Source organism: Neolamprologus multifasciatus, chromosome 13, assembly GCF_963576455.1.
Source record: "Neolamprologus multifasciatus chromosome 13, fNeoMul1.2, whole genome shotgun sequence".
Classification (NCBI taxonomy): Eukaryota; Metazoa; Chordata; class Actinopteri; order Cichliformes; family Cichlidae; genus Neolamprologus; species Neolamprologus multifasciatus.
This window is the reverse complement of record NC_140451.1, coordinates 380910-395619: the sequence shown is the minus strand read 5'-3', so window position 1 is coordinate 395619 and position 14710 is coordinate 380910. Positions and strand designations below refer to the sequence as shown.

Below are 14710 nucleotides of genomic sequence, written 5' to 3'. Positions count from 1 at the left end.
ATAACCCGCCATAGGTGAAAAACTTTATTTTTTACAATTATTATGGATTGTAAAAACCATAATAATTATGGTTTTTACAATCCATAATACAATCCATAATTATTATGGATTGTAAAAACCGTGCCACCGTGCTGGGTGGTTAGCACTGTTGCCGCACAGCAAGAAGGTCCTGAGTTCAATTCCACCATCAGGCCGGGATCTTTCTGTGTGGAGTTTGCATGTTCTCCCCGTGTTTGCGTGGGTTCTCTCCGGGTACTCCGGCTTCCTCCCACCGTCCAAAGACATGCAGTTTGTGGGAATAGGTTAATTGGATAATCCAAATTGCCACTAGGTGTGAATGTGCGAGTGAATGTGAGTGCGAATGGTTGTCTGTCCCTGTGTGTTGGCCCTGCGACAGACTGGCGACCTGTCCAGGGTGTACCCCGCCTCTCGCCCTATGACAGCTGGGATAGGCTCCAGCGCCCCCCGCGACCCTGAAAAGGATAAGCGGAAGCGAATGGATGGATGGATGGAATTATTATGGATGTTTTAAGGCTGTAAAACCCCTCACTACACACTTTTCTCAGACAGGCATGAACATTTTCACGCTTTCACTCTTCTTTAAACACTCTCAAAGTTCAAACCTTCGTAGAGAAGTAAGTCCAGTATTATAGAAACCAAAGATCAAACCCTATTTTCAGGTCCAACTACAAAGAAAGGAATACAATCTATGTTTGTTCAGGACACTAGGTAACACTGTAATGTGCCCGGCGACTAACAGCATGATTCCTCTGTAATTAAAAGGACTTTCAGTGTATTTTATTTGAAATTACAATGTAATTATATTTATATACACATAGTTAGACTTCTACAATAAGTAGGGAACAAGTCAGGCTTTTATGGGAAACAAATAAATAATTTTACTATAAGTACATTTATTTAGTGCTTAGGAAATTGTGCAGTACTTAAAATTACTTAAGTATGAAATAAATATAATCTAGCAGCTAAATCTAGCCTAATTTTGGGGTATTTTACAGGAAATGAGACAAAAATTATACTGTAAGTACTAAAACTATAGGAGAAATGTATATATGTATATATTGACTATTCAGCCACTTTTATGGCTGGAGTAAATCAGAACTTTAGCAGCAGGAAGTAGGGAAGAGATGTCATAAGTTCAGTCGAAATGTTAATATTTCTGCTGTTATTTTTATTAAAACTGTGCTCATGTTTAAAGGGTCAACATCCTTTCCAACTGGCAAAGAAGTAGCACTACTGCAGATGATCTCCCACAAGCCACCAAAAGGAAAACTTTGGATATAGTGTTTGCAGTTTTTACCCAGTTGGCTTTTCAACTTTTTCCTGCAGGCTGGGCACAGGGCTAGTAGTGTCAGAGACTCTGGTGGCTATGCTCTGCTGAACACAGTAACCTCAAAAAGACTGGATAGTAGAACATTTGCTCCATGGTGTAGTTGGTCATTGAAGTGTTTCTGGACAGAACAGCAATGCGACTATCACAACCACAGAGAGCTAGAGGTCGAGACTTTACCTGCTGATCTGTTCCACTGACTGATCTATTTATCACCTAAAAAAAGCATGGCCACTTGCAATGTGTTGTGTTTGATTTGACATCATTACCATAACTGTGATAAAGAATTCAGAGCAGCTCACAGAGCAGATATATGCCATGTGTTTCCATGAAAAACCAAAATGCAAAGGGAGACCCACTTGATGATTCCTTACTGATACTAGTTGACACACTGCCTTTTTAAAAAGAAAATCCCTTTAACTGCAGCTATGACCATTTTTGAATGATTGTGCTGTATGTATGATGTGTGATACCAGCATCGCACATCATGTTTGTTCTCATATATGATATTTTTTACTTTTTTGTATGAACGCCATGTTCACAGCTGTATATGTATGTATTGTACAAGATGAGAATTTAATGTATAAATGTACGTAGCGTGTAAATGGAGCGCATGAATTAAACATCTTTTAAGTAGTGAATACGCATCACAGTTCTGAAAGGGTGGTATTCATATCTTGACTAATGATTTCTTGAGAAATGTATAATTTGTAAAATACTTTGACCTATTGTTTACCAGAATTACATAATTTTAACATTTGCATCTTCCATATGTCCAGCCCCGTCACTTATTCTGGCTCAGAAAAGTCACATTTCTTACTCATTATATTGAATTGTAATTAATCTAAAAACAACACAGCGTAAATCTTTTTGCTCATTTGTTACTGTACATGGAGGTAGCATAAAATGACCTGTCAGCATCCTTCCTGTTATTGTAGTTCAGATGTACAGAAGCATTCCATGTCATCCTGACAGCTGCCATGTAAACAGACTCGGGTCAAAGTCGTATTTTATTTTATGGGGATTTTTCAGTTTTGGAGTTCAGTAGTAAAAGAATGATGTTTGATTTTTGTTCGTTGGGTATAAGTGCACCTGGAAAATTATATAGTTATATTTATTAAAATTTAAAACGAAATTATGAATCACGTAGCTTCAATCAATATTATTTTAAACATAAATCATAAGTGTCAACACTACAGAAGCGTAGAGCTGCCATCCAGGCCAAAGAAAATTCAAGCTATATGACATTATAACATGAAAACTTTATGTATACTCACATTTGAACAACATAATATCACATATTAAAACATATATAATTATCACGTTATAACAAAAATTATAACTATATAAATTTTATATTGTAATAATGTGATAATATGTTGTTCAAATGTGAAAGGTATATTGTAAGAACATGAAAAGTATATTGTAAGAACAATAAACTTTTCACGTTATAATGTGATATGGCTCTATTTTTCTTTTGCCTGGCTGGCAGCTCTACGCTTCCGTACACACTCAAAGTAATGCAGCTTCAAAAAAACAATACTAGTAAAGAAAAGACTTGTACCACATTTATTTCTTTTCTGACAGTGCTGTCTATGAAATAATGTTGTTGTTTCATTTAAATGGGTTAAATATTGTGTTTGTTTTCTTTGGTTGTCAAATAATGTTGTTTATTAGCTAATCATATGCTGTTGTTTATTTGATTTTTTTTTTGAATTGGTGTTTTATTTATTTAACTGTTTGTCTATTAGATCTGGATCTTTTGTCTAAAGCTGCAAAAATGGACTTGGTGGAGGATGCAATCTCCAAATAACCTTCTGGTTGTGCAATGTATATTGTGTATTATATAATCAGTTTTATATGTTTAGTTGCATCATTGGTTTATCTGCTTATGAATCTAATTACATTTGTCCCTTAGCTGTACTTATTAAGGTTTTGTAGACATGCAGCCCCCATCCACATGATGCCCCAGTTATACAGGCCTTTGTACCAGTCACTGACCCCCGACAACCACCTGTTGCTAGGGAAAATGTGTAATACCCAACTAGTTTGCAAAACCAATGGACTTATCTACAAACTCTGGTTAGCTACTATCCTAGCTGTAGTGAAACTATGAAGAGGGCAACACAAACAGGAAAGTTGTACCTCCACCCAGTAAGACAACAGTTCTCAGAAACCACTGCCAACCAGTCAGGAAACAAACATTTTTCTCTGGTAATTTGTGACTTTATCAAATCCAGTATCCAGTGGGAACTCTTTGGCAGTATGTGCATTACTTAAGATGATACACTTCAATAACCTGATCACTTAAGCTGCAGTGTCCCGAGTTCTCAGCCATAAGGCAGAAGATATAATTGTTTGATCATTTGTTTAAAAGTACTTATTCTAATTTATGTTACAGTTTTCAGCTGTGTTTTCTTTCAACTTGCTTTCAATATGTTTCCCCTTTTTTGTGCTGTAACAGATTTTGTATCTAAAAAATATTTAGCGCTTTCTGTTTTAAGCCTCTACATTTCTGTTTTTTGGCTTTATCTGATTTTTGTTTGCATGGTTTATTCAAAGTACCAATTTATTACTGATACGTTGTTGCAACAAAAGGCTAATGACTAATCTTATTGCAGGAATTTGTTTTATGCAACATAAGAATGTGAACATATACAATACAGGTTTTGATTAACCATCTGTAAGTTCTTCTAGAAAAGATGAAAAGTAGTACTTTACATGATAAGTGCACAATGCTAGGGATGGGTATTGATAAGATTTTCACGATTCCGATTCCATTTTCGATTCTGTTTAACGATTCGATTCTTTATCGATTCTCTTATCGATTCTTTTTAAAAAAGGAGAACACTAAGGTTGATTAGCTTAGAACTTTGTTTTATATCTTCTCTTTGAACAAGATAGAAATTTAGGAGTAACATGGCCTTACAAACCCAACAGTGAGATCTTAAGAGATCCACAGCCTACGGCTCTTCAATGGGGCGTCACAGGGTCCCCAGGAAAAAAAATTGTAAATGTAAAATAATAAAATAAATATTCTTCTGTAGCAATAACAAAGTATAACATGAATTATTCTGTAGCAAATACACAAGAATATCCAGTAATGTCCCTGCCTACAATTAAACACATTCACTTACTGAAAATCAGCTACTGTGGCAAATGGGTGCAAACCTTTGACCACAAACTGAGTCACTGCTCGCTGACATTCATCTATCCTGCCTGAAAGGAGACGCTACGGTAGACTGCAGCGAGAACTGCCAGCATCTGAGCCAGACTCTGTCTCTCATCATGGTCACCTAAATGCACAGTAATGGCAGGTTTTGTAATAAGGCAGATCGCGCTAACATAATATGCACTGTTGATTATTTACCTGCCGCATTAACGGGAGAGGACGTGCAAACGTTACCGCTGCTGCTGGGTTGAGATTCACGAGTCCGGAGCGGAATTAAAAACACGACATTCATTTAAGGTCATCGCGTGTTTGTGAGCAAATGCTTTTGTATATTTGTAGTGTTTCCTCCCTTAAATGAAATATCTACTTTGCAAGTATTGCAAGTTGCCCTGTTGTCATCCATTCTCGTAAAGCAAAACCAAACTTTTGAGCGTTTGAGCCGCTTAGGCGCCGTGTTTCCTGCCAGGTAAATGACGCTCCGCAACGTGGTGACGTCATTTGGGGCAACTGGAATCGATAAGGGAATTGTTTGCAAAAATGGCAAACAATTCCAAGGAATTGAAACACTGGGAACCGGTTCTCAACAAGAACCGGTTTTCGATACCCATCCCTACACAATGCAGTTGTTGGCAAAGCACTAACCCAGCAACATGTGTATGTAACATCTAAGTGGTTGCTGGAGTCGATATAAAAGCCATTACAGGAACTCCAGGAAGCTTAGAGAAATTCACAGAATCCAAGTATTTCACAAAGGTGATCCAAGACATTGAGGTATTCATACTAAAAGTTTAAAGTTCTTTGATAATGACAATTCCCCACAGAGCTCTTTACATCAAGCCCTCACACATTCTGCGTGTGTTTACAGCGGTGGGTTTTTTTTGCTGTCTATTTAAATTAATATATATTAATAGCTATTTTAAATGAATTGGTGCATAAACAGTTAATTTACTTTACTTCAAAGTATAATTCTTGATATATAATTTCTTTGATTTGAAAGTTTGAGACAGAGAGGAGGTGGGCATTAAATGTAGAATTTGCATGCTACTGTTTAGCCTGTTTATTTTTTCTTATTTTGGTAATAGATCATTAGATGTACTGTCCATTTAATATTTTCCCCCAGCAAAGTTAAAAGATATGTGTCTGTGCTACCATGACACTAACCTGATTGTGTCATGGTAGAAATTTCCGTGACACACAGCAATTTGTTAATTTAGGGTGGAGTCAGAAGAGAATGTTGATTTTGCTTTTGTTTTCCAGAGGAATGTTTTTCATTTTTATAATCCTAAAAATGGCAGCTGTTGTCACTGATTGACACAGATTCACTGTTCAATTCAGCGTCGAAGCAATTTGTCACTGACTCAGAATAAAGAATTTTACTTTAAATAGAATTATGTGTGTGTATGTATGGAGTCAACTTCTCTGCAGTAATAATTCAATTCAATTTATTTAGACAGCGCCAAACAGTCGCCTCAAGGTGCTTTATATTGTAAGGTAGACCCTACTATAATACATACAGATGAAAACTCAACAATCATATGACCCCCTATGAGCAACACTTTGGTGACAGTGGGAAGGAAAAACTCCCTTTTAACAGGAAGAAACCTCCGGCAGAACCAGGCTCAGGGAGGGGCGGGGCCATCTGCTGCAACCGGTTGGGGAGAGAAAGAAGACAGGATAGAAGACTTGTGCAGAGAGAGCGAACGTCAAGTGACAGCGCCACCCAAAGGAAAGGAATATAACTGGTAGGCAGGCTAGCAAAGATAATAACGTGGTCTAGGAATCCATAGAGTGGAGGTGATGGTGGGAGAAGAGATCGAAGGAAATCTCTGACAATGAAAGACCTTGATAGATGAATGAGTTGAACCCATTGATCGGTTGGCTCGACTCTGAACTGAAGCTCTGACAGTGACGCATGCATGGATTTTAAGACTTGTGGTGATGGCTTGACGACTCGTAAAAGCTTATATGAGTTTGTCTTGGAGTAGAGGATGGAGAGGGAATGCCTGGCTGGTCAATTTACTTTGGGCAAGGTAGCGATAACTACTGTGCCAGTTTCTGAAATGTACAGCGGTGACAGTAAGCAGAACTGAAAGACTGATTACAAGACAACCGCTTGCCATAAAAATAACCCCCAAAACCAGCAGAGAGGCAAGCAGAATTCCACCGAACATCAAAGAAGATGATAATGCTATGTTGGATGTTGTCAGAACCACAAGTCCGCTTGGATTGCTGTCTCGAATAACTGCATTTACATGATGCTAGTGAGAGCACTTGAGAAGTGAAGGGACACCTTGAGGAATTAGGCCTATCTGCAAGTTCAAATGTCTTAAAAGGAGCAATAAAGGACAAAACCTGGCATCCAAACAATGACCAAAAAATCAGAAACAGACTTAAGGAGGGGGGGTCTAATGGTCTAACATCCTTCAGTGGGCCCTATTCTCACTGCCCACCACTATAGAGACCAACAGGTCTTTGCCATAGAGTACCAGAATTGACAGGTCCACCACTGGCACTGTGTTGATTCACCCTATCTATCTATCTATCTATCTATCTATCTATCTATCTGTCTGTCTGTCTGTCTGTCTGTCTGTCTGTCTGTCTGTCTGTCTGTCTGTCTGTCTGTCTCTCAACCAGACATTCTGATGAACTCACATGTTGGTCATCCTCAGACTTACCAGTTGACTATTTAAGCTGGAGGAAACTTCAGCTATGTATACATTCTTCCACAGCCCTCAGACTGACAGGCAAAGTAATTCAGTTTCTGGCTGCATTTATTAGTGTCACCAACACTATTTACAGTCTGTCTGACCACTTAGACATTTGTCTCATCCTTGGGCTATTCTGAACTTTCCGATTCAACTCAATTCTGTTTTATTTATATAGCACCAACATTCACAACAGTTGCCTCAAGGTGCTTTATACCGACTAATTCAGGTATGTGGGGGCACAACACCACCACTCTGTGCCACCTTCATCACTGATTGACTTCTAGCCATCCAAAGATTTAGCCTCTCCACCAAGTACAATTCAAGCTGCCTGCTTGAATACTGAAATTTAAAAATAATAATAATAAAGAAACATACAAACCAACAAAAAAAAAAAAGCCACAATTTGCCTCCTTCTTGACTTGTATATTACAACATATAAAAGCATATTTGGAATCAAATCCACATTCTAGCTACTGCTGTAGGACAGGTAAGTATCACCTTTTTTTAATTCCTTAAGTTCTATTTAGGACCATGTCTCTTGTACATAACATATACATCAAACTGTTAATTTAAACCGCTGACGGCCGAAAAAGGTCAAAAGTCATGTATATTCACAGGTACAGTTATTTTCTATTAGACATGTTAATTTTACAGGCTTTTTTGTAATTGTAACGATATTTCATCTATTTACAAAAGTAACAGGAAAATTCTGTAGAATGACAGACGGTTTTTTACAGTGTACATCAGACCACAATATTATGGTTCATGTATTGTGCACTGCCATGCTTTGAAATCCACTTTTAGACCTTGCTGCGGCTTCTTTTATTTCTCTGCTAACCGTTGACAATTGTGAGTGCTGCTTTAAGAGTATAGCAGGGTGTGTCCACACAGCTTTGTTACCCGCTCAGGCAACCCAGTATCACGTGGTCTCAGCCTCTCCCTGGTTCACTGCCAGGCTCCCTTTCACTACAGCTTCACTAAAGCTTGAGTGGTTAATACTCAGACTGCTAAACTATAGATTTATGCCTTTTGTGAGGTAAGTGAACTGCTAAGTGTTTTGTTTTTTACAGAATATAAAATATTTTGTAGGGCTTTAAATTATCACTGGAAATTTCTTCTTCTTTCCTGGCAGACTAAGCACGGTTTAGTTCATTCCTGCCTGAGGTGTTCAGTTTCTCTTCCTGCCTGTAGCCTTTTAAAAAAGCAGCAGTTGGCTGATATTGCTGTTTTTACATCAACCTTGAACAAACCTACAATTTATTTAAGTTATGGAGCGCCTGAAGTTAGTCTTGCAGTACTTCCAGTCCAACTCCGAGTCCATCTCCAATGGAATTTGTATCATCCTCGCCCTGGTTAGTGTCAAGCTTTACACCAGCTTCGACTTTAACTGCCCGTGCCTCCCTCAGTACAACAAACTTTACTCTCTCGGAGTGATGATAGTCCCGCCTATTATACTGTTCTTCCTGGGAATCCTTGTCAACCGGCATACAGGTGTCATGATGGACGAGTGGATGAGACCCATTGGGAACAGGTCCAAAAATCCTGCTGTTGTTAAGTAAGTCAAGAATTTACTATCTAACAGAAGCACACAGACAGGCTGCTGTTGCTATTATATGTAACTGCACAGTAAATGAAATGAAAGTACTGATTAGTACTAATTAAGCTCAGTGAAATCTGTAGTGTGCTGCATCACCTCTTCTTTTGATCTAGAGTGCAGGCAGAGCAGTTTATCAACTAGACTAGTTTTACTATGTGATTTATTCCATAGTTCCATAATTTATTATTTATTTATTTCAACATTAATGTGACTTTGTAGATGCAAGTCCCAAATCCAGATCCTTTTGTTTTACACACCAAAGAAATGGACACTGTTCACATCTTTTCCTATTTTGTTTTGCAGGTACTTGTTCTCAGCCATGATCCAGAGGGCCCTGCTGGCACCGATGGTGTGGATCCTGGTCACTTTGCTAGATGGAAAGATCTTTATCTGTGCTTTCAGTGTGAGTGTAGACCCTGCACTCTTCTCAGGTAAACACATGCTAAACTATCCTTTCTGTTATATACCATCTTTTTAGTCTCACAACAGTTTTGGATGATATAAAGTTTGTTTCGACAGGTATGCCTAATAACACCGGTCTGGATGTTCTCAAGATCATGGCCAAAGTACCCTGTAAGGAGGACGTTATCTTCAGGAATAGTTCTTTCCGTAAAGCGGTTTCTCGTTATGTTCGCTGCCATTCACAGGTAAGTTCTCAGCCACATAAACAGTCCCTTCTCCCTGGGGCACACGGGAATTATTATTTTTCAATGAACATTTGCTATTATTTAAAACCGACCTCCTATTAGTCTGTGAAGGATTTTACAGAAAGATGGATTGATCTGACCGAGTGTCAACCAATAAAGCAATTAGAATCTCGACTTTTTACATAAGAAATGTTTTATTTACTTCAAAAAATTACAAACCCAGGGTGTCTATTATCGCTGAAAAAGGAGGCCTTTAACAATAAGATACTGTAAAAGCTTGATTTATTGGATCAATGGCGAGAATATTAGACCTGTAACAAATAACAGACATCTGCAACACTCACATCACATTAGCTCTGACATGAGCCCTGTCAGCAGTGAGGCGTTACCCAACAGCATGAAAGGCTTGGATATGAATCTGAATAACCCAGCCGGAGCCCTTCTATGTTGAGCACTTGCGCGGGTCACCAAAGACATGTTTGTTGAGTTAACTTCTAAATTGGCCGTAGGTGTGAAAGACTGCTTATTTCATTGTGCTGGCTGTGTGAGGGAACGGCAACCTGTCAGGGTGCGCAGGAACAGTTAACAAAAATGTATACAGGAAATTGTCAATTCAATTTATTTATGCAGCGCCAAATCACAACTACAGGTGCCTCAAGGTGCTTTATATTGTAAGGTAGACCCTACAATAATACATACAGAGAAAACCCCAACAATCATATGACCCCCTATGAGCAGTTTGTCATATTCGGTGACAGTGGGAAGGAAAAACTCCCTTTGAACAGGAAGAAACCTCCAGCAGAACCAGGCTCAGGGAGGGGCGGGGCCATCTGCTGCAACCGGTTGGGGTGAGAGAAGGAAGACAGGAAATAGCTTAGACAATGTTAAAAGCTTGTGAAAACATAGTGAATGCAATGAACTCATTATTTAGACATCCCATGTGCACCTAAAGTGTTAATGTTTGTTTTGTAATATCTACTCTGAACTTAAATCTAACAACAAAAACAGATCATAAAAACTTACACTTATAATGACATGAATTACTAAACTAAAGCTACAATAACCGGCAATCCTGAAACAATCTGCTAAATTAATGAAAAACAAAAATTCAAAAAATCTAATGAAAACAATAAACTTTGTTTTTAATGCTTTTTCAACAGCAGCATTAAGAATGAAAGCTGGAAAAGCTCCAGAGCTTATTCTGTGCAAACAAATAACAGTCCTTTCAGGAAACTTATTCTTTGACTCACCAACCATAGCTTAGTAACAGTCTTTAAAAGACACATTTTGTCCTCTGAATTTTGAAACTAAAAAACACCTTCACAACATTTTTACTCAAAGCAAAGACTCATCAACCAATAAGCGACAAATTAGGGCAACCCAACCGAGGGATTAATAAAGTTTTATCTAATCTGATCTAAATTAAACATTAAAGCACCTGCACTGGCTCTCTGTGGCCTTGTCACAGTCACTGCTCTGCTTACTGACAGTTTTCTTCGCTTTGCATGATTTGCTTTCTTATCCTGTCTAGGCGATTGGTTGGTCCATCCTCTTGTTCCTGATTGTACTGGGAGCACTGGGACGCCTCATCAAGCCCTGTTTTGACGACCACGCCACCTTCCTGCAGACACGCTACTGGAGCAACTATCTTGACGTGGAGCAGAAGCTCTTTGACGAGACCTGCGTCCTACATGCCCGAGACTTCGCCCGAAAGTGTGTGGTGCAGTTCTTTGAGGACATCAGGGAGGACTCTCTACGTCTTCCACACCCGGTCTTCATCAGCAAATTCAGAGAGGAGTGCGATGATGAAGAAGAACAGCTTCATGGGGTAACAAAACAGGAGCAAGTGGACCAGCTGCTAAACAAGTGGTATTACGGTAAACCTGAACTGGATGTGTCTAGGATTGCATACAGGCCCAGACCATGTGTTACCTGGGAGAACCATGAAGGGAAGACATTATACTCTGATGTGTAGTCCACATGTCCACTTAATTTGAGAGCCTTCTGCAACATCACGGACACCATCTTCAATTCAGCAGAGGATTCTGACAAAGGTTTCAAAACCGGAAGACTGGATCATAACCTTTCAGTCAGTGATGGGTATATATATATATATATATACACACATATATATATATATATATATATATATATATATATATATATATATATATATATATATATGCAGAGATTCACCGACTATTTCTGCTAAAACATGGCCACTTCTTTCAGAATCTGTCTTTGTCATTTCATCCACTGACTTCTGCTCAGTGACCTTAATCCTAGATGCTGTGACAGGACCTGGAGACTTATCAACTAAAGTTCTGGCAATCAGACACTTGACAATTTTCAACAGATGCTCATATTAAACCGTTTCAAATAATGACAAAGAAGTGTGTAAACATGTGTGAGGGAATTGGATAAGGCCTGAAAGAGCAGGTAGTGTTATATTAGATCAGCTGTAAATGCTCTCGAGTTGTTTCTGCATGGTCGTTTCACTGCCAGGTTACCAATGACACTCTGAGCATTGGAAATGGTCTAGCAGCAGTTAGTCAGTTAGGGACTTGACTTATAGTGGCAAAGTTTATAGTTAGGGCTGGGAATTGTCTAATATGAATTCTGTTCATACTAGGGAGCATTCAAAAGTTTGTTTGTTTCCCCATCAGCTTCGTTATAAGCAATGACATTGTTTCCAAGGTTCTTGGTCTAATTTTCCTGTTATTATCTGGTCTACTGACTATTTGGTAAGATTCGTCTAACATGCTGGCTAACAAAGCAGCATTCAGTTCCATTCAATCCCCACAGCTGATTCATTTACACACCAACCTGTAGAAAATGGCTGTTTCAGAGGAAGAGTAAAAACAGGCAGTATGCAAAGGAGAAAGAACACATGAAGAATGCACCACTACTATAATGGAGCTCAGTAATAAAGCTAAAAACAGCTAAATTAAAATTTGTCTCTTTCAAGAGTCAACAAAGTGGAAGAATCATGGTGTGGTGTATTATTTTTACCTTTGACCACTGACTATTTAGTGTTTGTTAGTAATAACTAACAAAACCACAAAAATGTTTGTTTCCAAGTCAAGTCCAGGATCAAATGGACAACTCTGTTATAATAACGTGATGTTTTTGATTTGGAAAAGAGTGAGAAAATGGTTTGTCTTCATATGAAACATGTTGCAAGAGTCATTTGAATTTGTTGGGTGTTGGCTGACTAGCTTTGCATAGAAAACATGGAGCTCACCCACAGATTGATTAAAAGATGCAAATAGACACTTGGCAGCAAACAAGCACTAAAAAGACCTCTTTTTCAAGTTTCCCCATCTAGTTGCATTAATACATTCTTTTAATGTGTATGGGTATGTATATGAGTTTTGTATTGCAAAACTAAAGGCAGTTACCACTAACGTTGCACAAGCTCCCATTAATGCCATTACTGGTCTTTGTTTTCCAGACACAAATTACACTCTGATCAAAAAGGTTTCCAGGAGCAGCTGGAAGATTCATTCAGTGAAAAAGCACAAGTAAAGAAGATCAGTGTGTCTACTCAACCCCATTCCTGGAAAACAAAGACATTTTACTATTTGACACTACAGTTTGTCTCTTTTGTGAAGTTTCACATTTCACAACTTAAAAACCAGTCTTACTTGTTATCATCTATCGTCCACCTGGGCCTTACACAGAGTTTCTGTCTGATTTCTCAGACTTTATATCTAATTTAGTTCTGAGCTCAGATAAAATAATTATTGTGGGTGATTTTAACATCCATGTAGATGCTAAAAATGACAGCCTCAACATGGCATTTAATCTGTTGTTAGACTCAATTGGTTTCTCTCAAAATGTAAAAGAACCCACCCACCACTTTAATCACACTCTAGATCTTGTTTTAACATATGGCATAGAAACTGAACATTTAACAGTGTTTCCTGAAAACCCTCTCCTGTCTGATCATTTCCTGATAACATTTACAATAATTGATTGCGCAGCAGTGCAGAGTAGACTTTATCACAATAAATTTTCACTTTTCTCCTCTCCTCTCCCTTAGCTTCCCTGCTTAGCCTCTTGTGTTCTTGTCTAATCTCGTGTTTTTTGTATTACTTTTCCCTGGAACACTCTCTCACAGTCTGTCTCTAAAACCTAAAAGAGGAATTTTAGCAGAAGCTCACTCAGAATAACACCTCTGAGCGCAAATTGGATCACATCTTGGAGAAGCTCACTGTCGTGAGTTCTTAGAATCGGCTCTTTGAGCACAAGAACGACAACATCACGGAGCGTAAGGTTGATAACATCATGGAGAAGCTCGCGGCTCTCCAACGGGAGATTGAAAGACCAGTGTTGGACTGTAGAACAGCTTTGAAATTCATATGAGTTGTTCGCACTAAAGTAAAAACCACCATCACTTCATGCGGAGACCCCTTCGGCGCCAGCTGTGATCTCAAGGCTGGAGCTGAACAAAACACCCTGATAACGACTGTGTTTAGACTGTTCCTTCCCATTCCCTACAAGGCCACCTGGGTTGGCTGGAAGACTGTTTACTTAGCCTGGCAGGACGAAGGACACTGTCTCAGCTGAACTCTGGACACACACACACATACACTTACACTAATACACACTCACCCCCCTCCCTTTCCATACGCCTTCGATGCTTGTCCCCTCCCGCGGACCGGATGCGCTGTCTACACCGGCTCTCTATTACCCTTTACCCGCCCCTGTTGCTTGTCTTGTGTTTCTATGGTGTATTGTTAGTCATGTGCTTTTTGTATGCGCTGAGGTGTGTGTTTTTTTTTCTGTTCTCAGACTGATCTCCCTGTTGGACCTCAGTCTGGGGGGAGTTCTTTTTTCTCCTCGTCTTTCCTCATGTTGTGTATTTTCCATTGTTAGACCTCTCTGACCTGTCTTCCCCATGTGATGTTTGTATAATGTATGTATGGTCGGAGGGTAAGATGGCGCTGGCACGGCTGGCAGCCTTAACCCAATTTCCCTCGGGGTGAATAAAGTATCATCAATCAATCAATCAATAGATGTCTTTCTGAAAGCGCTGTAACTAAGTTTAAGAATATAATCCACCCACTGTTATCATCGTCAATGCCCTGTACCAACATAGAGCAGAGCAACTATCTGAACACTACTCAATCAGAGGTCGATCATCTTGTTAATAATTTTACCTCCTCACTCAAAATTTCTTGTTGCAATGCAAATATGATATACAACAATACCACAGAAGGGTCAAATTGGCTA

The 14710-nt window shown here is 38.9% G+C and overlaps 2 protein-coding genes and 1 long non-coding RNA gene across 3 annotated transcripts in view; 2 read left to right on the top strand and 1 right to left on the bottom strand.

Annotated features, from left to right (window-relative positions):
* The window catches only part of LOC146504726 (uncharacterized), a 61588-nt gene extending 55680 nt beyond the window's left edge, over positions 1 to 5908 (top strand). The window contains exon 35 of the mRNA XM_085183407.1: positions 1217 to 5908. Within this exon, the coding sequence (XP_085039533.1) occupies positions 1217 to 1249 (33 nt within the window). The 3' untranslated portion in view covers positions 1250 to 5908. The remainder of the gene's footprint in view (positions 1 to 1216) is intronic.
* LOC146504724 (uncharacterized) overlaps positions 1 to 14710 on the bottom strand; it is a 236660-nt gene that overhangs the window by 215443 nt on the left and 6507 nt on the right. The gene's annotated exons all lie outside the window — the stretch shown is intronic.
* On the top strand, positions 7607 to 11580 carry calhm3 (calcium homeostasis modulator 3). Its single transcript, XM_085183408.1, has 4 exons — positions 7607 to 8783; positions 9129 to 9256; positions 9345 to 9472; positions 11004 to 11580. Exons 1-4 carry the CDS (start codon positions 8497 to 8499, stop codon positions 11445 to 11447), a joined length of 987 nt encoding a protein of 328 aa, XP_085039534.1. The 5' UTR covers positions 7607 to 8496; the 3' UTR covers positions 11448 to 11580.